General features: G+C 49.2%; 4 protein-coding genes across 6 annotated transcripts; 2 read left to right on the top strand and 2 right to left on the bottom strand.

Moving 5' to 3' along the window:
• The first annotated feature begins 29 nt into the window (after positions 1–29).
• Positions 30–6,719, top strand: CTNS (cystinosin, lysosomal cystine transporter). 2 transcript variants are annotated; one of them, XM_033078112.2, is made up of 11 exons: positions 30–117; positions 307–380; positions 1,129–1,207; positions 1,758–1,842; positions 1,933–2,036; positions 2,881–3,012; positions 3,738–3,837; positions 3,931–4,050; positions 5,116–5,286; positions 5,479–5,596; positions 5,913–6,719. In XM_033078112.2, the coding sequence occupies exons 2-11, from the start codon at positions 317–319 to the stop codon at positions 6,041–6,043; spliced, it is 1,104 nt and encodes a 367-aa protein (XP_032934003.1). In that variant the 5' UTR covers positions 30–117; positions 307–316; the 3' UTR covers positions 6,044–6,719. The 2 variants fall into 2 exon arrangements, with proteins under 2 accessions (XP_032934003.1, XP_032934004.1); XM_033078113.2 differs by lacking the exon at positions 30–117 and adding an exon at positions 148–166.
• A 100-nt stretch (positions 6,720–6,819) lies between these two features.
• TAX1BP3 (Tax1 binding protein 3) lies at positions 6,820–10,588 on the bottom strand. Its single transcript, XM_033078114.1, has 4 exons — positions 10,512–10,588; positions 8,985–9,104; positions 8,625–8,702; positions 6,820–8,397 (listed from the first exon to the last, which is right to left on the bottom strand). The coding sequence occupies exons 1-4, from the start codon at positions 10,548–10,550 to the stop codon at positions 8,260–8,262; spliced, it is 375 nt and encodes a 124-aa protein (XP_032934005.1). The 5' UTR covers positions 10,551–10,588; the 3' UTR covers positions 6,820–8,259.
• A 202-nt stretch (positions 10,589–10,790) lies between these two features.
• EMC6 (ER membrane protein complex subunit 6) lies at positions 10,791–11,605 on the top strand. The gene is made up of 2 exons (XM_033078215.2): positions 10,791–10,959; positions 11,058–11,605. Exon 2 carries the CDS (start codon positions 11,100–11,102, stop codon positions 11,430–11,432), a length of 333 nt encoding a protein of 110 aa, XP_032934106.1. The 5' UTR covers positions 10,791–10,959; positions 11,058–11,099; the 3' UTR covers positions 11,433–11,605.
• Positions 11,606–12,002: 397 nt separating this feature from the next.
• Positions 12,003–21,948, bottom strand: P2RX5 (purinergic receptor P2X 5). Of its 2 annotated transcripts, none has more exons than XM_033078430.2 (12): positions 21,690–21,948; positions 19,605–19,755; positions 19,140–19,259; positions 17,659–17,734; positions 17,238–17,334; positions 16,858–16,938; positions 16,247–16,385; positions 15,513–15,649; positions 15,166–15,259; positions 14,604–14,669; positions 14,075–14,157; positions 12,003–13,683 (listed from the first exon to the last, which is right to left on the bottom strand). In XM_033078430.2, exons 1-12 carry the CDS (start codon positions 21,824–21,826, stop codon positions 13,617–13,619), a joined length of 1,248 nt encoding a protein of 415 aa, XP_032934321.1. In that variant the 5' UTR covers positions 21,827–21,948; the 3' UTR covers positions 12,003–13,616. The 2 variants fall into 2 exon arrangements, with proteins under 2 accessions (XP_032934321.1, XP_032934322.1); XM_033078431.2 differs by having other exon boundaries at positions 19,188–19,259; positions 21,690–21,947.
• Between the last annotated feature and the right edge of the window lie 259 nt (positions 21,949–22,207).

The following is a 22,207-nucleotide window of genomic DNA, read 5'->3' on the forward strand; positions in this document are numbered from 1 at the left end:
CAGTGTGCACCGCGGCGCGGCGCCAGCGGCGAGGGTCCGGCGGGGCCGCGGAGGCTGCCGAGATTTGTAGTCCCGCGCGTTGGTGTGGGACGGGTCCGCCACGGGAGCCGCGCTGAGGTAACGATAAGCCCGGGGCGGCCGGACAGACAGAGGGACGGGGAGATCGGTGCGCTCCGAGCGGGCCTGAGGGTCCCTGGCCGGGCTGGCGGTGCTGCGCAGGCAGCTTCTGCCGCGGCTTCCAGCGGAGGGGTTGGGCTGTGTGGCCGTGAGGGTGCTGAGGAAAGCTTCTCCCTGCTTTTTCTGCAGCTTTTCCACCATGAGGACTCGGTACCTGCTCCCCGCTCTGCTGAGCCTCTCGCTGGCGCTGCTGGGGCCTGGCGGTGAGTGTTGGGTCAGCCCAGCTCGGGCCCACGGGGCTCCAGAGCAGAAAGAGATGGATGAGGACAGCTCGCTATTTATCCCATTAAATATTACATCTCTCCAGGGATACCTGTGCCACGCTTCCCACCAGCTCTTTTCTCACCTTACCTTAGTTTATTGTGCTCCTACACTGTGCTGAGGCGCTGTTTGTGCACCTCATGCTCCAAAATCACTGCAGATTAAATACTGGGAGCTCCTCTGCACATAACTTCCTATGAACACTGTGAAACATGTGACAACAACAAAAACAAAGTGTCCAGGCCAACCTCCATCTCTCTCTGTTTCTGTAAATGTACATTCTCATGGACATCTGGGTACTTGGTTTGAATTTGTTGCCCAAGAAATAATTTTATATTAAATTTGGGGCATTTGTGACTCCTAGATCACCAGGATCACATCAAGAACCAGCACAGGTTTGCAGTACCCTATAGCCTTCTCTCAGCATGAACTTTTGTTACACTTAAAGCATTTTTAAATTACTTCCTTGCAACATGTTCAAGTGACAGTTATTTACTTCTCTTTTTTAGTTGTTTGGTTGCCTTGTAATAAGCTCCCCTTTTGCTTTTTATTGTGTGTACTTATCTGATTGATCTGATACTGCAGGGACCAATGGGTAAAACGTCTAGGGCACAAAAAAAGTAGGCTGTTCTTCTGAAGGAGCTGTTCATAGTCATTGATATTTGTGTGGGTGTTTTTTCCCCCCCACAGATGGAGCCATTGTGTTCACAGTCCCTGAAGTGGTTTCTCTAGAAAGTGGAAGTTCAACAAACGTCACTATCTCTCTGAGGTAAAATCGTGATTGCAGCTTTACTTTCCCTTTGTAGCACAGGCTGTCCTTCATAAGTGTATTTATACTTCCTCCCTTTCTGAAAACTGATGCTTAAAAGAAACTTGCATTTCCTAGAAAGATCACATCCTGGACAAATGCTCAGTGGAGTTCTTTAGGAAAGCTGTGCAGGACTGTGTCACTTGGAAAAAATTTATTTGTTTTGTCTTTCTGCTGTAATTTCTGTCCTTCATCACCCCAAGTACATGTGCCTTGCTTCTGCCCTGTTTCAGCCAAGGGTAATGAGCACAAGGACAGGATTGGAAATGATCCTTTGGTGACTTGTGTGGAGAAGAGGGAGGTACAATGTGGCCATACAACCATCACTGGATCAGATAAAAGAACCAATACAATTCTCACACACTTTGCTGCTGGTTCCTCTGAGTATCAGGCAGGTTCTGCTGTGTGTGGGCTGCTCATTGCTGAGAGGATTGAGCAGATGCTCCCCTGCAGCCCCAAAGCAACCTCTGAGCTCAGGCACCAGCCTAACTTGTTTTTTCTGCCTTCTCAGGGCTCCACTAAACGAGACACTGGTGATAACTCTGAATATTACACACTCCTCAAAGCACAGCACCATTGTTGAACTTCCTGATGAGGTAAGTGACAGCACAGACTTGTGTCCTTATGCAAAAAGCTCCTGTTATTATGGTGCAACTCCTCTTTCTTCCCTCTGCTCTGCCTTGCAGGTACAGATCCCTGCAGGTCACGCTAAAGCAGACTTCCAAGTGAAAGCAGACGATGTAGGACAAGTAACAGTTTACCTTTATGCCAATAATTCCAACTTAACTGGGTAAGAAACTTGATTTTTTGTTCTACTTACTATCCTGTAGCTTCCTAAAAGTTGGGGTAGCTATTCCTAGGAGTTAAATGGGACATGAGTGCAGTTAAGAAGGTGGGGTAACCCTGCAGCAAATCCCCAAGTATTCAGATAAATAGAGGGCACAGAAGCAGAGTGGTGTCTTAGATTTAATTACAAGATGATTGAGTTCTCATGGCTCTTTAGTCTGGTTTTAATAGTGCCTCCCAAAAGTATGGAGATTACATGTCAGCCTTTCTGACCTGGGAAGTATTTGGCTGTCAGTGTCCAGTGGGATACTGTTTATTCTGTGCAGGATTTGTTCTGGAGTTCCTGGGGTGCAGCAGTTAGGGGAGCCCTCTCCTCACAGATGTTGGTTCTCCTAGGAAAAGCCTATCCAGATGGAGAAAGCTGGATTGTATTTACTTGTAGCCCAGATACAGATACAGCAACAGGATACTCCTGTTTCACTTCCTTGTTTTGCTTCTGCATTTGAGACTGGAGGCAAAGGCAGAGGTGAGCACGTGGAGCTCACAGGGCAGCAGGATCATGAGGAGTGAGGAGTGCAGCTCTGCTCCTGCTTACAGACCCTGTGCTGCCAGAGTGCAAGCACTGGGAACATTCCCATGGTGAAAGGATGGAAAGGAAAGACTCAGGAGTGGGAGGTGTCCCAAACATAACAAGTGACAAATGAAAAGGGAGCAACTCAGCTGAACCCAACCGAATCTTTATTGTCTTGTCTCAACAACTGGACTCTGTTTCCTCTCTCAGAACAGAACAAGGTAAAATCTCCTGAAAAAAACATGAATTAACTGATTCTTTTTGCATTAACCATCAGGCCTAGGATTCAATTTCAAGTGATTCACAGCATCATAGTGAGATATGCTGATGAGGTGATTGGCTGGATTTATTTCCTCGCCTGGTCCATCTCCTTTTATCCTCAACTCTTTGAGAACTGGCGGCGGAAAAGGTAAAGAGACGTGTTTGAAAGTCACTAAAGCACTTCTGCAAATCATGGTCATAGCTACAGTTACATCCATCTTGCTTATTGGGAATTATCTGTGGAAAGATGGGGAAAAGGCAAGGGTAGGGTCTGAATAACTGCAGCCCCAGTGAGCTTTTATATATGCAGGTTAGAGGGAAACCAAGTGCACCCTACAAACTCCTGACCCTAAGATCTGGCATCCAGTATGAATTTGTGACAGAGGAGACTTCCCCATTCCTTTTGGTGCCATGTTGTAAATCATGTGGCTGAGCCAGCTGTGATGATCACTTTCAGAGATTAGCAGCCTTGAGAGCTGTTTCTCAGACACCTCCTTGCAGTGTCATCATTAGGCCAGCTCCCCTTGAGCTAAGTGACTCCAAGTAGGATCATTATCATATATGAAAATCAAACCATTTGATCTGGCACTGATGGACTTGTGCTTGATGGATTCAGGCTGGAAGGGCTTTATCAGACAGGCTGAGCTCTTGGAAGGGTACAGTTAAAGAGCAGAGACACAAATTGATCCATGAGAGCTCTGTTATTTTACCCAGTGTCCTGATGAACTCACAGTGTTGTGTGGTCACAATGCCTGAAGCTTTGCTTACACCAGAAACTGCCTATAAATCAGTACATTCCAGGATCAATTTGTCCCTGGAACTGCCTGTAACTCTCTAATGCATGTTTCTCTTTTTTTTTTCCCACTTCTCTAGTGTTGTTGGACTAAGCTTTGACTTTCTAGCATTGAACCTTACTGGCTTTATAGCATACAGTGTGTTTAATGTTGGGCTCTTCTGGATTCCCTTGATTAAGGTGAGCATGATTCTCTCCTAACATGTGCTGGAGGTGGGTATGTGCAGAAGGGAGTTCAGACCCGTGGCTGGTTTTGCTTTCTCTTACCTTTAGGAGGAATTCCTGCTCAGTTATCCCAGCGGGGTGAACCCTGTGGCCATCAATGATGTTTTCTTCAGTCTCCACGCAGTAGCCCTGAGTCTCCTCGCCATCATTCAGTGCTGCATCTACGAGGTGAGTCTGGGTGCTGGGCTCACCTGTGGGCTCTGCCAGAGCTCCCTCTGCTGGGCACCTCTCTGCTCCTTTTGGGCTCCAAAATCTCAAATCCCCTGCACTTCCACCGGCCTTTCCAGGAGCCAGGCTCCACAGTCCAGCTGCCTTCAGCCTTTCTGAGCTAGCAACACCTCCACAAACCTTATCTACTTCAGCCTCATGGATGTTCTGAGCTTATAAGTAAACTCCTTAGGGACTCAAAATAACTAAGGCAAACAGCCAAGTTCATAAAGTTCCCAAACAGATCTCTAGCCAGCACATAGATTACAGCTCTTCAAAGCACAAATGCTTTGCTGTTTCCTTGGGCATTCTTCAAGCTGGGATAGGACTTCAGATACTCCCTGCAATTCAAACACATTTTTTTTTCAACTTCTTTCCTAAAACAGCTGTACAGGCTGTGTCATAATTCACATTTTCAAGTGGGATTTGTTACAGTGGAGTGGTTCTTACTTAATCCCATTGATTGTTCCAGTCAGGTGGTTCTTTGTTTAAATTTCATTGTAAAAGCCTCTCATCTGAACAGGCCAGTTTTCTCTCAATGTAAACTGTTTCTCTCTTGGGGTTCTTCCTTTGGTCATGCTAAACCTGGAAGTGTAACAGCCCATCTGTCATCATTGCCAGGTACTAAAGACTTTTCTGAAGAATTAGAAAGCAATCATTAATCTTTTGCCATAATGGTATTATCAGCTTTTTGCACATACTGGAACTCTTGATCTCAGCAGATTGAATTTTGGAGATTTGTTACAGATTATGCACCATAAATACTCAAGAATACTGTTCCCCCTTGCTCAGGGAACAGTGTTTTAAATTATTGATCTGAATATTGCTCATCAGCTCTTGCAAACCTCCAGCTGCTTGCTGTAGCACTTGCTTCATTTTAAAGTTCTCCTGTGGTACCAGCCTGGCTGGTCAAACAGGTTTGGACTGTGGTGCTGCACCATCCTGAGCAAAGAATCTTTGTGTCTGGGGACATGTGACCCTGCCAAAATGCCAAAATGCCAAAATGTATCTGTGTTTCTATTTCAGAGAGCAGGTCAAAAAGTATCCAAAACTGTTGTTGGGCTCCTGGCACTGGCGTGGATCTTCACCTTCACCACGCTGTTCCTGGCTGCAGCTGAGGTGATGACCTGGCTGCAGTTCTTGTTCTGCTTCTCCTACATTAAGTTAGCAGTCACACTGATCAAATACTTCCCTCAGGTAAACGTGAACTATTCTGCTTGCATTCCATATCCCTGCCACCCTAAGCCTGCAGTGTGTGCCCTTGAAAGTCTGAAGAGATGAAACCAGCAATGATTATTTATTAATAGTGATAAACCAGAATTGTAGTGAAAACTGTTTGAAAGTCAGTCCCAAATGCCTGTGATGACATTTTTCTTGTCACACTCCCAGGCCTACATGAATTTCCGTCGGAAGAGCACTGAGGGATGGAGTATTGGAAATGTGTTCCTGGACTTCACTGGTGGAAGCTTCAGCCTTCTCCAGATGTTTTTGCAGTCGTACAACAATGGTAAGCCTGGAACTGAGGTGCTGGAGCCTGTCTTAATGGGGTGGGAGGTCCCACTACAAAGCAGATTATCTCAGAAGAATGATGTTTGTGCTGGGTTGTGGGGAGCTGTTCTTATAGAAAGGATAAAGAAGCTGTTCATATTCCCTCAAGATATAAAATGAAGTAGTCATCCTGAAGAAACCACAGGAACAATTATTAATTAGCTTGGCATGAGATGTGCACAGCAGTCTTAGGTGTGTCTGAGCAGACATGAACTTCTCTTAAGACAAGATTACACTTGAGGAGTCAGACTTAACTCTGATTTTGTGTTTGACAGATGAGTGGAAGTTAATCTTTGGAGATCCAACCAAGTTTGGCCTGGGTGTCTTCTCCATCGCGTTTGACATTGTTTTCATGGCCCAGCACTACTGCCTGTACAGGAGACGAGGCTATGAGCCTTGTGAATAACAAACACCACTTGTGGAGACTAAAACTTTGAACTGAGCTTGTCCCTACCCTGATCCTCTCTGGGCTGGAACACAAACTGTTGCCTTGCCAAGCACTGACTGCCAGATGCCTTAAGGACCACGAGCTCTCAGCTGCACATGGGACGCTCTGCCTGTTGAGGCTGCACACGCAGCTCAGTGGGAGCTGCCCAAGCAACACAGGGCTCTCTATCACCAATCACAGGGAAGAGAAAGACCAAAGTGATGTCTTTCTGATTAGAGGTGAAGCACAAAGAGCAGAGTTCTGTCTTCCAAATATCTGAGATAATTTTTAAGCAACCACTTCATAACATCTTGGAAATAATGACTGAAGACTTTCTGTGGATGCAAGTGCTGCTGTTTCCCAGACAGCTCACAGTCCACCACCACTCAGGCTGGCCACAGTGGTACATCACAATAATGAGGTTGGTAACAAATGCACAAATACTACAAATTGAACTTTTTATTATAAAAATCCTGTCAAACAGAAACTGCATTCTTATTTCACTGAAAGCTCTTTCAAAGGTGCTAAGACAAGTAATTAGAAGGGAATCTATGCATTTGTACTTGAAAATCTAATGTGTCTTCCTAGGTATCAACCTAAGGAAAACTGGACCCCAGGTGAGGTTTGACAGTTCCCCACCAGTGAAAACCAGACCTTACTGATCTCAGTAACTCCACAATCTACTCTTGAGCCAAAAAAAGGTCTCAGCTCAGGCACCAAGTGATGTGGCACTCATAAATGTAAGGAGAAACAGCTCAGGAAAACCAACTTTGTTTTATTGTGTGTAAAATCAAGTGAAAAAAGCAGTACAAATAGCAGTGTATCTTCATAGTAACAAAAATAACTCCAACTTGAAAGACTTAAACTTTACTACTGAATTCTTAAGTTACAAAACTCCAAAGCAGGACTGTAGTAATTCCAGAGATATAAAATTGGTAAGTAGGCAGCTGCTGGTGTGCACAGAACAGTCTGAGATGCAACAATCACAATGTACATGGCACAGCAGTAAGGTACTGAATAAATTAGTCTGCCCCCTCCTCGTGCTCTATTTACAACAGCTTACCTCAAGGCTGCTTAAGGAAACTATAGATATGTGTAGATCAACTGCAGAGGATTAAAAACTCCAGGTTTTGGATAATTGTAAAGCTAACAAACCACAGGATGCTAGATCATGGACCTAGGGCTGCAGCAAGAATCTTCAGTCCTGTGGCATGTTGATTTAAACCTACTTTAATCCTACTAGAAATTTAAATTTGGTCAAGAGGCACTTCTGCAAATTACTGGCATATTCATCTCTTCCCTCCAATAAATCACTGATTTAAGCAGCCATCTAAAAGACAAACCAAAATCCCTCCCATTTCAAGTCTAATAGAAGTGGAATGAAGAACTGGAAACTCTACAGCTACAAGCAGCATTTCTGCTAAGTTTAGGAACATTGTTTTGTTTCCTGCTCCACATTCCTTTAAATCAAAAACTCAATTCATCTGATGGTACAAATTGGGAACAAGGAGAATTCAGGTTTTTACCCTGCAGTGAGGTTGAACTGTAGTGTCCATGAAGTTGTAGTGTATTAACAGGCATTCATGTAACACTTGTGTGTTACTCAGTTGTTTCTTGCCTGAAGAGGCTGCTTTGTCCAGGGAATCTTTGCAGGAAACTGGAATGCCCCAAAAAACCTTTCAGCCACTCTCTATCTTGCACACAGTGAAGGATTAGTAGAGTGCTCCTCCCCACAGCACAGTGCAGCTCTTAACTCTGGCACTGAATTTGGTAGCAGGGGAGGACAGGACAGCTCCCTTCTAAAAGCTTAGGCACAGCAAACCCTCTGCTCTCCCATAGCAGAAACCACATTTCCTCCTAAAATAGGAGGCTCTGTGCTACAGAAGAATCCTGTCCAAGTTAAGGCTTTTCCAGTTGCTCTTAGATATCTTGGGTCTGTCCTGTCCTGAAAGCCATGACTGCAGAAGTTTTGCCATGTACCTGCAGGGCAGACTTTAGAGAAGCACTCTGCTGAGGGGAGCATTGTTTTACTACTGCCAGTTACACCAGAAGAAGTTAAAATAAAAAAAGTAGTGTTTACCACAGCTAGGAGCATGCACTCCTTCCAGACAACCTGTTCCAGTCTAAAATGTGTTTCTGTCTTTGATACCAGTCTATACATCTCCCTCCCCACCCCTCCCCAGCTGGATGATGGATTAGGACATCATGGATTGCTGCACAGCCTTCTGCAGGGACTGCCTGGTCACCAGCAGCCGTACCACCTCCTCATTCCTTTTGGTCAGCCTCTTCCTGGCCTGGTCATGGGTCACCATTGTCATATCCCAGCCATTCACCTGGGAAAAAAAAAAAAAAAAACAGAAAATGAGGCAGGTGCAGGGACTCACAGGTGTCCTGTAACTGTTCTGTCAGAACCATGTAGTGGATATGGTTATGCCACAGCTCAGTTTATTTATAAACCCCACAAACTGTCCTGGAAGTACCCAGATTATTTTCCCCAGCAGATGCTTCTCTGCACAGTGCAGCTGGTTCTACATCAGTACTGTCTTATCTTGGTGCTTACCTGCATGATCTTATCTCCAATCTGGAGTCCTGCAACTTCTGCTGGGCCTCCCTCTGTCACCCTTGTTACATAGATACCCTGGAAAAAAAATTGAGTGTTCATCTACTGAATATGGGAAGATTCAGTACTCAAGGGCCATTTGACTGACAATGAAAAACACCCTCTGTAGTGGACTATGAGATTTTAGTTAAAAACAGGCTTGTGCAGTGCTGGAAAATACAAAAGGTGGAGAAGTCACTTGAATAACCTCAGTCTGCAAGTGATAATGGGGCAACAGAGTAGCTGTGGCAGAGGGAAGATGATGATTTAGTTATCTCAGACTTTAGGAGAGGGAGTTGATATAGAAAAAGATGATCTAACCTTGTCAGTCTTGTCTTCAGAGAAAGGATTCTGAGTAGGGTCCTGATCAATGCCACCCCCAATGCTGAATCCCAGAATCAAATTGTCCCCTTGACGAAGCTTATGGATTTCAATTCTTTGCTGGAAAGAGAAAGAGATCAAACAGCTGAGTATTGTGAGGAGTGGAAGAAATTGCAAGTGCATTTCAGGCACAAACACTTCAGATCCAGTTGGATTGTCTTTCACAGAGATCCCAGGACACAGCCCAGCACCTCAGTGACTCAGAGCTTTCCTGCCTGCCTGGGAATAGAAAGGAACAATATTAAAACCAGAGCAGCTCTCTTTAAACATGACTCATGCCTTGATAAGCAGCAGCCACTCATGACCAGCCTCATCTTGCTCGTTATCCACATGCCTTATGATCCTGCTAGTCCTATCAGCAGAAATAACAACCTATTATTAGGATGGTTCTTTTCCAGGATAACTTCTGTCACCCGGGGCAGGTTCCTCACTGCCCGATGCACAGAGGCATCTGCCCAGCTTTGTGCATTATGTCAGCGTTGTAGAAATGCCAGCTGCTGCAATTCCTGCGCCAGGGTGAAAAGCCACGGTCTTAACTGACACAATGACTTCTCAAAAGGTGCTTCAACCCTGTCTAATGGAAGATATTGCAGGAGGGTGGATGAGATGACCTTCCTGGGTGCCTTCCAACCCAAACCACTCTGTGATTCTCCTCTCACAGCCCTGTCGCACAGACCCTGAACTTTTCCACTAAATTCCAAACTCCCTGGGCACAACATCCGTGTCCTCAGCTGGGGCCACAAGCACAAACCCCAGTCACCATTCCAGCCGGGGGAAAGCACAGAATCCTTCACTTGCACTGCGTGTTCCCTAAAGCCATTATCTCACTTTAAAAGCTCTGCTTCCTAAACCCCACCCAGACAAGCAGGTGCTTCTCCCGCCCCTGCCCTCGCACGGGTCCCGGTACCGGGAGAACGCGCGGCTCGCCGGGGTTCGCTCCCTCTTTTCTCGAGCATCGCCCGAGCAGCCCCGGCCAGGGCTCGGTCCCTTCGTCGGGCAGAGTTTCCTCTCTGTTCTCCCGCGGAGAATCTGACAGCCCCCGCGGCGGGGAGCGGCCGCCGGGGCGGTAACCGGGGCCGGCGGCGCTGCGGACCGAGCGGCCGCGCCCTTGGCCCGCGGACCGGGACCGCCCGGGCACCTCCGCCCTCCGCAGGGCGCTGCCAGCGGTACCGGCACCGCTGTCCCCGTACCTGTCCCTGTCCCTCACCCTTAGCCCGCTCCGTGCGCTGCCCCGGGGCGTCACCTCCGCCCGCTGACAGCGCGCAGGGCGCTCCCGGGCACCACCGGCATCGCCCTCTCCATCCCCGCCAGCAGCCCCTGCCACGGTATCCACCGAATAACGGTAACGGGCTGTCCCGGTACCAACGCCATGGCCCTGCCACCCCCATCCCGCCGTGCAGCTCCCGCTTTGTCCTGTCCTGCCCTGTCCTGTCCTGTCCCGTCCCGTCCCGTCCCGTCCCCGCTCACCACCACCGCCGTCACCGGCTGTCCCGGTACGAACGCCATGTCCGCCCCTTCGCCGCCGCCGCCCGAACAAAAGCGCCTCGCCCGGCCCCGCCCCCCGCTCCCCGCCAGCCAATCAGGCCCCGCCCCTCGTTGCCCATCAGCCAATCCAGAGTCGCTCCTCATTTCCCATCAGCCAATCCAGAGCCGCTCCTCATTCCCCATCAGCCAATCCGGAGCCATCCCTCATTCTCCATCAGCCAATCCGGAGCCGCCCCGCTCACGGCGCGCCGCCCGCGCGGCCGCGTCCCGTCGGCCCCCAGGCCAAGATGGCGGCCGGGCGGTGGCGGCGGCGCGGCCGGGGCAGGCCGGGCCCGGCGGGCGGCCCGCGGTGACGGGCGCTGTGCGGGGTCCCTTGGCACGGTGCGAGGCCTGACGGAGCGGCGGGGCTGCGCGCCGCCGTGGATGAGAGGTATGGAGGAAGGGGAGGACGGGCGGGAGGGCCCGCGGGGCTCTCCCGGCGGCCTGAGGGAGGGCGGGCTCGTACAGCGTGTGTTTGCTTCACCTCAGTGTCGGTGCGAGCGAGGAGGTGCCCGAGCCCGGCGCGGAGCCATGGCCGCCGTGGTGGCCAAGCGCGAGGGGCCGCAGTTCATCAGCGAGGCGGCGGTGCGGGGCAACGCGGCCATCCTGGACTATTGCCGCACCTCGGTGTCCGCCCTGTCGGGAGCCACGGCCGGGATCCTCGGCCTCACCGGCCTGCACGGCTTCATCTTCTACTTCCTGGCCTCCGTGCTCCTCTCCGTGCTGCTGGTGCTGAAAGCCGGGCGGCGGTGGAACAAGTACTTCAAGTCGCGGAGGCCGCTGTTCACCGGGGGGCTCGTGGGAGGGCTCTTCACCTACGTGCTGTTCTGGACTTTCCTGTACGGAATGGTTCACGTGTACTGAGCGGCTCCGGGGATAACGGAGCAGCAGGACTCTTGCCAAAAGTCACTACACAATAGGCCAGCTCACCTTCCAAACCGTTCTCCATGGCTCGTGTCGTTGATGCTGTTGGTAAATTACGTCCAAGTACAAATTAATCAGTAGCACTGTTCTAATTAAACTGAATGTGAAGCACCGCTTGGATGTGTCCTGTATTTGTTTCCTTGTTAGGGGATGATTTCTGTCCTTAAGAGCAGGCACAGCTGTGGGGTTTGATTCATATAATCCCTTGTATCCTTTGTGTTTTGGATGCACACACCAATTACAACCCCCTCTGGATGTGCATGCATAAATATTAGAGCAGTAACACAGCACTCTGAAATAATTAAATGACTTAAAATAATTCTACTGACACAAGAAAATAGTTAAGTGGATGTAAAGGTTTGCTACAGCAATGTACATGCAAACTGCCATCGTAAATAACTGGCACTGGTCCCTGTTCCTGCAAAAGTAAATGATACATTGATTTGCTCACATCTCTGTATCACCAAGAGAAGGTGGTGTGACCTGAAAAAAACACAGAACACTCCTGGGGAGCACTGGCCTAAAGTGACACATTTTATTGCTGAACACCAAACACAAGGAGAAAAAGAAAAGTCAAAGTCAGGAAACTCCTGAGAAGGAATCTGGTTATGTTTTATTAACAGCAGGGGTTGTAGGAGTTGTGTTACACAGCCTAAAGAAAGGAAACATTCCAGGGGAGCTGGGAGGCCTGAGGACTTGGGTTCAGGAAATAGCTTTGGTCCTCTCACAGGAGGATGTTTTGGCAAGTTCAAACAATGGTTTCAGCACAGCACAGTCAGCTTTGCACGTTGGAGGAACTGCTTGGTCTTCAGCAGTTGTGTCAGGCCCTGGTGGCACTCAGGGGATTCACTGTTTCACCATCCAGAAATGATTCAGCTCCAGTTAAATCCTGACACTCAAAAGCCTGGGCTGCTGTGGTGGTAACTCTTGTGCAGTTCCCCACGTGGTGACTTGTGTTTGCCTTGAGGAGAGAAGGCTTTGGCTGAGATCAGAGCACCAGAGGTACATGAATGCAGTGTTTATTTCCTAGCCCCATGTTTTCCTCAATACACAGAAGCAGAGGGGGAAACTAGACTGGATGGGGTTTGCTGTCAGTGACTGGGTTCAGAGTTTGCCACTGCTAACAGAGTTGTACCTCAGAGTAACAACCTTAAAGAAGTTAAAGCAGAGGTGGGTGCAGCTGCTGCTGCCATTTGTGCAGACACTCGATGGCAGCAGCTCCCTGATGCCACCCTCAGCTGCTGCAGCAGGAGCCCTTGTAGTTCCTGGAGGTTACTGGTGTTGGAGAAGCAGGCAGGAGATGTCTTCTGACTTTGGTGTGTTTGGAGGAAGCTGGCACAGCCTGTGTCCCTGGCAGAGCTGCCCTCTGCAGTCTGCAGCACAGCAGGAACTGTGAGAAACAAGCACTGAGTGCCCCATCCAGATCTGCCCCCATGAGAAATCAGGAAGTGATGCAGCAAGGACAATCCTGAGCAAATGAAACCAGGCACTGAACAGAGGAGGCAGAACCTGTGCAGGGGCTTCCAGGGCCACGTTGCTTCTCAGTGGATAAACCCCCATGAGTGTGACTGTCGCCTGCCTCAGGCCCTGCAGAGTCACAGCCCCTTCCCAGCTCCAAGAGCTGCTCCAATGCCACATTTCCTGCACTTCCTGAGCAGAGCAGTCCTGCTGCTTCACACCTGGTGTCACATCACCCAGGCAGCAGCTGGAGGTGGTGGCTGCCAAGGCAGCAGAGCAGGAAACAGGTTGGGTTTCAGCTTCAGCCCTTCCCAAAGTGTCAGTGGTGGTTCCCTTCACAGCTTTTCTGCACATGGAAGCAAAGCACAGCCACAGGACAATGCTGGCTGTTGGCATGAGTACAGATACATCTATCAGTGGGTATAAAAACATTCATTTGGTGCCTTCTCTGTCCTTTTATAAAAATCCTCTTATAAAACCATAGCGACAACACACTGTTGCAAGCTCAGGATGCCAGAGAAATCTCAGGGAAGTAAGGCAGTCTTTAGAGGAGGTTTTTCCTCTCTGGGAATCCTGGTCTGGGCTATGTCCACCTCCCAGTGCTGGTGTGATGCCACACCTGTGTGGATTTCCTGGAGCACGAGTCCAGCAGAGCCATGGCTGTGCCTAGAGCTGGTCTGGGCTCTGATTCCCGTTCAGGGTAGGGCTGGACAAGGATTTCCTGGAGCTGGACCTGGGGAAACGAGCACAGGGACAGGGTGAGCAGCCTGGGTTTGTTTCAGGAGGCAGAAATGTTCCCAGCCAGGCCTGCCTCACCTCACCCCAAAGGCCCCTCATGCAGGGAAAGATCCAGATCCTATTTTCATGAGGCTCCTGGAGCTGTCCCAGTTCCACCCTCAGTCATCAGGGACCAACAGCACGAGGCCACTGCCAGCCCAACCATGACACAGCAGCTGCCTCTGCTCCCCAGCTCACTGCAGCAAGGAATTACAGAAGAAGCCAATAACTTGGCCAAAATAATTTGGAAGAATTTCTTTCCCTGGAACTGTGCTCCTGTATCTCCTCCTATTTCTACACTCTCAGCAAAAAGCCACGATTTTTAACACAAAGCCAGGCCCACTTACTTGACTTCCTCATACTTTTTGCCTCGATAAAAGTTACTCTTCTTGATCAAATACAGCAGCACCAGATCACAAAAGAAAGCTCCCTGCAAAGGGAAAGAACTTGTGTTTAATCTTAGAAATGAAAGAGGAAGTGTTGTGATCTCGTTAGAAATTAATATTAATGAAAGAATAATTTGTAGAAGCAGTGTTTTCCTTCATTATCCATGCATTTTCTATATTATAATATATATTATCTAATATTAATAATATTAATAAATTACATTAATATTACTAATATAATATTAATGTATTAATATAATGCATTATATTTTTCATCATTATTATTAATACAATTTAAACCCCTGTGGGGGTGTTTAGACTTCCAGGTTTATTAACAAATGCTTTTAAGACAGGACACAGACACACACCTGGCTGAGCAGTCTGAGTAGTAAAGATTCTGCTGGAGAAGATTTAAACATCCCAATCCCATTTCCATCCCATTTGGGGTCTGGGGCCCCTGGGGTTATTTTAAGACAAAACATTCACTTACAGCTCCCATGAGTGCCAGCCCCGAGCTGATGTTGATAATGGTGGGAATGATGTTAAATTTCCCTGCCTGGAAGAAGAAAGGTGAAGTCAGCCCTGAGAGAACAACCACAAAGCAAACTCAAGGGTGTGGTGCTGCCCTGGGGAGCTGCTGCTGCCCCTGGCTGTGTTTGTTCCCAGGCACAACTCACAACCAGGGGGGATTTGCAGTGAACAGTCCTGGGGGCTGAAGGTCTCTGTGCCTCAGATCTGACTGTCCCTGGCTGCATTTCTAAACTTGCACCATCCCTGGATTAGGCTTCTTTTCTCTCTGCAGTGCTTGCACGTGGAAAACAAGTCTCTGGGGCACTTTTATTTCTGCTGGGCTCTACATGAGCCTGGTTTAAGTAGAGGATGTGCAGGCTCAGCCACACTCCAGGTGATCCCTTACATGGGGTTAGCTCCACATGGATGGATGGGAACAGTCCTTTCCTACAACAAGCCAGAGAGGCTGTCCTCACCTCAGAGCTGCCTCTCTCCACTTTCCCTCTCCCCAGGCTCTGGGGCATTGCAGCCTGGGCCCTCACCTTGCCATTCACCATCACGTCGAAGCGGATTCCGTATGCTTTAATGAGCGTCCGGTAGTCAACCCCCTCCACATCCCGGTAATACTTGGCAAACCTGGAATACAACAGTGCTGGGTTTAATCCCCCTGCCCCTCTGAATGCTCTCATCCCTTCCAACAGGTCTGGTCCCTTATCAAAGCCAGCTTTACCCTGCCAGGAGCACTCTCCACCTCCCTCCCTCCTCTGCAGCGCTCTGTGCTTGGCTGCAGCAATGCCTGGCACAGGCTGGTGCCACTCCACTGCCAACCTGCAAGTGCAAGCAGGCCAGGCCAGCTGTGGTACTGCACTGTGCCCTCCTCTGTACCCACCTGAAGTTGTAGCCAGAAGTGATGGATCTTTCTGCAGACTTGTTATCCAGCCGGCTAAAAGAATAGTGAGGATTACATTCAGAAGGGGCTTTATCAAGATCACAGTTCCATTCAATCTGAATTCCTATCACACCACCCTTGAAAGAGAGAGACAGGGTGAGTTGTTTAAGCTTAGTTCAGTTAAAGTGTTTTCAAATTTGTCAGACCCTTGGGCAGGTTTTCCCCAGGGCCAAGAAAGAGCTGCACTTCTGGTGACAGACAAGGGGACACTCCTGGCTGGGCTGAGTTCAGGTGTGAGATATTAATCCTTTTACTACTCTACAATCCCACTTCTCCCTGTGCTGGTATCCTGAGGATTCTCATCCCATGACATTGATTTCATTCTTTACTTCAGTGGGGAAGATGATCTTTTATGCAGGGGTGGATTTTAAACCAACAATGTGGTAAGGTTGAAATTAAACAAAGAATCCCTGCTGGCAGAGCAGCAGTTTGGGCAGCCTTGAACAGAAGATAACTGACCCACCCAGCCCTTTTGCAGGACCCCCACTCCCTGGGGACAGGATAAACGGGACCAGCCTGACTTTAAGCACTGGCACCTGTCAGTGCAGCCTGGACAGGAGGCAGTGACTCCCCAGAGCCCCACAGTGAGCAGCGAGCCAGCTGGGGACACCCACGAGCCCGGGGGCACTCCCACGAGCCCAGCGGCACTCCCACGAGCCCAGGGGCACTCCCACCTCCGAGGCCATTTCCTGGAAGTCTGCCCCAGCCCAGCGGACGATGTTCCCCAGCACGAAGATGGGGCAGTAGGGATGCTCCTGGCTGTACCGACAAGTCTTCAGGTAGGACTCGTTGTCAGTCGCCAGCACATTCATCCTGCATGGAGGAAACAGGGAAATGCACCTTGGTTCTCTCTCTCCTTGCCTTCACAGCCTGCACCAGGACTGCAGAGACAAGAGGCTTCTCCAACACCTCTGTGCACACCAGCCTTGTCACCCTGTGAGTGTCTCTGCTGCTGGCCTGGGGAAAGCTGTCTGTCCCCCAAAAATGACCTCCAGGCCAGGAAAGGACTTGGCCAGCTGAATGTGGGCTCAAGAAAGGACTCACACAGAGCACATTGCCAGACTGTTCCAGAGCCACCTGTTTTTCTCATGAAAAACACAATGGGATTCTAGAAATGCCTCTCTGAGCCCAGGACAACAGCCAGAACATGCACCTTTCTATGCTGCTTTAGTTTGTTCACATTGCAGCAGCAAATGCAAACAAATATATTTTTAAATTTGCATTTTTTCCAAGCATTTCATTTTTCTGGAGGAGAGGTAATATCTCAGGAACCTGTGGCACTTACTTGGAGAACTTAAACTTGGGGAAGCGAATGGAGTTCTTGATGTAAACAGTGAAGTTTTCTGCACTGCCCAGAAGGGGTTTCCTGGAAAAGAAGGGTTTGTTCTCTTTGATCCCTGCCCATGTGTGAAATCTTGAATTGCCATTTTAGAAGCAGCTTCATCCAACAGGTTGGATGGCACCAGGCCAGCTGTGCCACTTCCCCCACAGTGCCAGCATGGTGAGGAGCATGCAGGTTCAGGGGAACAGCCAGGGGGAGAAGCAGGGGGAGCAGAGGCCAGTCCTGAAGGAATATTCCAGCAAGCACCCAAGCAGAGGGGACACAGGAACTGCCCTGGGTGACACACAAGCCAAGCAACTCAAGCTTGCAAAGCAGACACATACTTGGGCTTGGATCTTTTCTCCACTGGGCACCAGGCCAGTATCTCACAAGTCCCTCTGGTGCTGCCCCTGTCTTTCAAACAACGGCCAGTCTTAACCCCTGCAAGCAGACAGCACAGAAAAGGTCACACCCAGCAGTCACCTCCTCTCCCTGCCTACAGGGCACATGAAAATAGAGGATTTTCCCTCTCCTCCCTGCTGTGAAAGGGCCTCTCAGCTGGAACAAACACCTCTTGTTTTGCCTCTGAGCAGCCTGGGGTTCCCTGGCCCAGCCACCACAGAGCTGCAAACAAGGCAGGGATCTCAGTAAGAGAGGGGAAAGAAAAGAAAGGCCTTGGTGCTCTCTGCAATCAGAGATCTGGGGGATGTAACCAGGCTGAGGCCTCTGAAGGACACCAGACCCAGACAGGGACACTGCCCTTACCATTGCCAGCCACCACGGCCTCCCCTTCCAGGCAGTCTGTGTCCTTGTCACACAGGGCATCAGGAATGCTGGCACTCTGCAAAGAGGAAAAGGACACAAGTGAGAGTGTGACAGGACACCAGAGCCAGAGGGATGAGAAAGTGCTGCTGCTATGGGGTGAATTCTCTGTGTGAGCACTACACCCACACAGCTGAAGAGGTAACAGGGGGTCATGCAAACATATCCCACCAGGAGCAGCAGCATTCAGCCACACTCTCCTGATTTGGGGCTCTGCTCAGTCTGGAGAGGGGCAGACTTTAAAAAACCAACATTAGCACTCACCAAAAGCAGGCAGGAGGCCACTTTGCTTTAAGATAACCCTACCTTGGCTCTAAGCCACAAAGTGCTGTGGCCCAAATCTGCCCCTGTCCTGGCTGCACAGCCACCAGAGGACAGCAGTGCCCTGACCAAGCCAGCTGTGCCATGGAGCAGAGGGACAAAGCACTCCCTGCACAGCCAGACAGCTCCTCCCCTGGGCTCCAGCCCATTCCAAACATCTCCACAGAGGATATTCCACATGCCTTTGGTCTTCAGGGCATGTTCTGGGAGGTGCTGAGCACCCACCCCCTGTCTGGAAGGTAATGAGAGCCTGAATGTTCAGCACTTTCCAGGATGGGGCTTTTAAAAAGTCTCCCCTCCCCATAAACTACCCTGAGTCACATTGTTATAAATACATATTATGGTATTGGCTTTCACAAATATAGGGTGGATACTACATGTGTGGTGCTGAAATGGTTTTTGAGGTTTAGTTTTCTTTAGGATTAACATAAGCTGATAAAGTGTGTTTGTAGTAAGTGAACTGCCAGCTTGGTTGGATAACACCCACTGAAGACACCTGCTACTAAAACATCAGTGTATCTGTAAAAATTGAAGACCACAGCCCAAATTTAAGACCAATAAGATAAATAAATTAAAACCACAGCCAAGAAACATGCATGCTCTAAAAAGGCAGACTCAAGGAGTAGCCATGCAAAACAGTTCCTGCAATAAGGAAAGTAGTTTATAAAAAAGTTTGAAAATGTATGATAGGGCTATGAATATGCAACAGGCTGATGAATTTAAGGGGTGTCTCCAAAACAGCAGGGGTGCTCTTGGCTGAATGTCAAGGCCATTATAACTTTTGCTTTATTAATCTCTTGTTATCTTTTATTAAACCTTTTATAATCTACCAGAAAAGTGAAACTTGTTTTTCACAACATCAAAGTTGTTTTCCCATGGCCTTTTCTCAGAAATCACTGCCTGGGTCTCATCTCCAGCTGGGCAGAAATTCAAACACCACCTAAAGTCAGAAAGGCTCTACATGATCAGTGCTTCTGGAAATTAAAACAGTTGATCCTCCCAGGTTTACATTTCCCAACTGAGCTATTACACTCCAGGAAAAAACCACTTGTCTTTCATCCTTCCTTTCTTTGTTGCTCCAGAAGTCCTCTGTCAGTTCTTACCCCCGGTTTTGCAGGGGTCTGGGGGTCAAAGGGCTCAGTTCTTCCTACCTCAGGACATGTGGATTGTCTCTGGTTTGGGGTCACAATCAGATTTGTCATGACAAAGAAGACGCTTTCACCCTGCAATAAACAAAGAGTAGAAAACTTAGTTTACTTTTAAAGTACTTGCAATAAGGAGCTCTCTCCAGAAGAGAACAACCCCCTCTCTTCACAGTTTTCAGGCTGAGATACAACATCACCCTTTGTGTGGATATTTGTTTGGATGAATTCCCTCACACTGTGGGTGCACACACAGCCACGAGAGCCAGCCCGCGCTCCTGGGGGGAGGCAGAGCACCTCCAGCACCTCAAATTAAAAATCTCACAACAGAAAACCCCTTCCAGCATCACTTTCCTGTATCCCAGCTCCTGCTAATTCACAGGGAAAACCTGGGGAGATCAGCACCCACAGGGGGGTGATGCCAACCTGGGGAGGGATGACATAGTCTGCAACATCCCACAGCCTCTCCCCCAGCTCCGAGGTGTTGGTGAAGGCCACCCCTTTCAGCTTGGTGATGACAGAGCTCTGGAGGGACGTGTCTGTGTCCTGGTAGCCTTTCTTGACCACAAACACCCACCTGTGTGAACACAGCAACGTTAGGGGAGGTCAGGGAATGAGTCAAACAGAGAAATTCACACCAAGGTCAAACCAAAACCTGCAAACGACACCAAACCCTCTGCAAGTGCTGCTGCTAATAAAGGATAAACTCTTGGACACAAGCTGTGCTTGTCAATAGGGGAGAAATGTGTAATAACAGGTCATGAGGTTAAAAAAACACCAGAGCCTCCATCTGTGCTACACTCAGCAACGTCAGAAAGGGAAAGGAAGAGCAGGGCTGTGTCTTTTTCAAGATAAAAAGCAGCAGAGGCTGTTGCAGGCTGCAGGGCTGAGCGGGGTTGGTTTCACAAGGACAGGACTCTCATGTTGGCACACAGGACTGAGCTGCAGTCAGCTCCAGGGGATGTGGAACCCCTGCAGGTGAGCTGGGCATTCCTGAGACACTGCAGGGAATATTCCCAGCTGGAGACAGGGTCCTTTGTTAGGCAGGGTGATGGGAACAACCTGACTGCACCCTGGGAGAGCTGCTGAACAATCCAGGGAAAGGCTTTGCTCCTTCTCCCCACTGGAAGCAGCAGGAATTTCATTTCTCTGGGTGAAAACCTCTGGCTCAGATGAAATTCTTCCAGCCCCCCCAAAATACTGCTAAGTATTAATAACAATAAGAAGCTGAGGGTGCTGGGGCAGGTTGGGAGAGGGAGAGAGGTTGAATCTGTGGCACAGCTCTCCTTTCAGGGCTCTCCTGGTGGCACACAGCCACGTGTGACAACCCTGCACATTAACATTCCCCACCTGAGAAGTTTCCTACTTTCCCCTTTTCCCAAAAACACTGATTTCCTCTCCCAGGAGAGCTCTAAAGCAGATCCTTGCATTTTATGCAGTGAATCAATGAAGAAATGGCAGCTGCATCCAAGAAATAATCCAGAAGGGTTTGATGATCCCCACCCCAAGCCAGCCTTTGAACAGGGACAGCCACAAAGGAGTCACTGCAGGGACCATCAGTGACAGTCCAAGGGTCTGCAGGGGGCAATAGGTGCCAAAGGAGCAAAACAACCCTTCCCTGTCCACACTGGATCTCTCTCCTCTCTCAGCAATGTTATCCACAGGATTTCTCCTTCAGCCACTCCATGCTGAGGCTTCACTGGAGCAGGCTCTGGGACTGCACAGCTTGCTATAAATACACCCAGCAAGTAAAAATGACTCTGCTATATTTAATCAATGGAAACACGAGGTGTGAGAAAGGTGAAGGGACTCAGAAGCAGTGAGGGGACAGAGTTAGGTGTCACAATCTGAAAAGCCTCAGAAACTCAATCAGCACAGGCTGGGTAATTCCAGGTCTGAGCAGGGATGATCCCTGTGCCCATTACACACCAGTGGGACCAGTCTGCTGCAGAACTGGGCCTTTCCCAAGCTATTCCTGAGCCAAGCTGCCCTGCTCTGAAATGAATGCAGAGCAGCTGACATTGCCTCTGCCTCAGCTCCCACGAGCCTGGCTGCTGCAGCCCACTCCAGCAAAGAAATCTCTCAGTTCCTGCTTTCTTCCCTCCCATCCAAACCTGAGCAGCTCCCAAAGCTGTGCAGAGAATGCAGGTGTGCCCCAAGGCTCAGCACCGTGCCTGTTAATGCTCATTTTTCCTGAGGAGTCAAGCAGCAGGGTCTGGCACCATTCCCACAAAATATAGAAATAAAGGCATAAATAATGCAGCACAAAGCCACAGTCACTGGGTCTATTTTTAACACGACCTTCATCTGAAAGGTAAAGCTGAATTTAGCCATCCTTAGCAAGTGAAAAATCAGATATAATCTACTAGACATTATAAAATACAGTTGTATAAACCTGATTATCTGCATTGAAATCAGGCTGCCACTGTGTGCAGAGTACCCTAATTTATCTTTATCACAGCAAAACCCATCTTTATCAGAGCAAAACACGAAGCAGAGGCTGATTCTTACCCCACCAGGTATGCCAGGATGGAGAGCTGCACCACTCGGTAGAGGACCCCAACCTTCTTGTTCTTGGCAATGACGTATTTCTCGGTTTTATAATCGAAAAGAGACAGGAATAAAGCCTTCCAAGCCACCTGCCCCATGCTCCCAGCTCGCTCGGTGGCCGGAGCAGGCACAGCTCGCACCACCCACACGTGCAGTGCATGGAAACCTGAGACACCAGCCCTGAGCTGCTCCTCCTCCCTCCCTCCCTCTCTCAGCTGCTCTCCAGCAGCAGCTCAGTCAGAGCTGTGCTCTGTCACATCCTTCCTGAGCTGCTTTCCACTGATTCATCCCTTGGGAAAGCCCCTCTCTCCTCTCAGTTGTGCCTCCAGGTTTCATGGATGTGTGATAGTGTAAAGGCATTATCAGGATGTGCTGAGCTGGAAAGGACCCACAAGAATCATCCAGTCCAACTCTTAGCCCTGCACAGATACCCCAAAAATCCCCCCCAGTGCCTGGGAGTGTTGTACAAACACTCCTGG

Source organism: Catharus ustulatus, chromosome 22 (assembly GCF_009819885.2).
Source record: "Catharus ustulatus isolate bCatUst1 chromosome 22, bCatUst1.pri.v2, whole genome shotgun sequence".
NCBI classification, from domain to species: Eukaryota; Metazoa; Chordata; class Aves; order Passeriformes; family Turdidae; genus Catharus; species Catharus ustulatus.

Bases quoted from the DNA above. Each gene is read 5' to 3' on its own strand.
- CTNS (XM_033078112.2), top strand. From the start codon at position 317: ATGAGGACTCGGTACCTGCTCCCCGCTCTGCTGAGCCTCTCGCTGGCG. The intron at 3,838-3,930 runs GTGAGCATGATT...TCTTACCTTTAG, and splicing joins TCTGGATTCCCTTGATTAAG to GAGGAATTCCTGCTCAGTTA. The intron at 5,287-5,478 runs GTAAACGTGAAC...TCACACTCCCAG, and splicing joins TGATCAAATACTTCCCTCAG to GCCTACATGAATTTCCGTCG.
- TAX1BP3 (XM_033078114.1), bottom strand. From the start codon at position 10,550: ATGGCGTTCGTACCGGGACAGCCGGTGACGGCGGTGGTG. The intron at 9,105-10,511 runs GTGAGCGGGGAC...TTCTCTTTCCAG, and splicing joins AGCCGGTGACGGCGGTGGTG to CAAAGAATTGAAATCCATAA. The intron at 8,398-8,624 runs GTAAGCACCAAG...TTTTTTTCCCAG, and splicing joins TTGGAGATAAGATCATGCAG to GTGAATGGCTGGGATATGAC.
- EMC6 (XM_033078215.2), top strand. From the start codon at position 11,100: ATGGCCGCCGTGGTGGCCAAGCGCGAGGGGCCGCAGTTCATCAGCGAG.
- P2RX5 (XM_033078430.2), bottom strand. From the start codon at position 21,826: ATGGGGCAGGTGGCTTGGAAGGCTTTATTCCTGTCTCTTTTCGATTAT. The intron at 17,735-19,139 runs GTAAGAACTGAC...TCCTCTTTGCAG, and splicing joins AGACCCCTGCAAAACCGGGG to AGTGCCAGCATTCCTGATGC. The intron at 14,670-15,165 runs GTGAGGGCCCAG...TTCTTCTTCCAG, and splicing joins ACGTGATGGTGAATGGCAAG to GCAGGGAAATTTAACATCAT.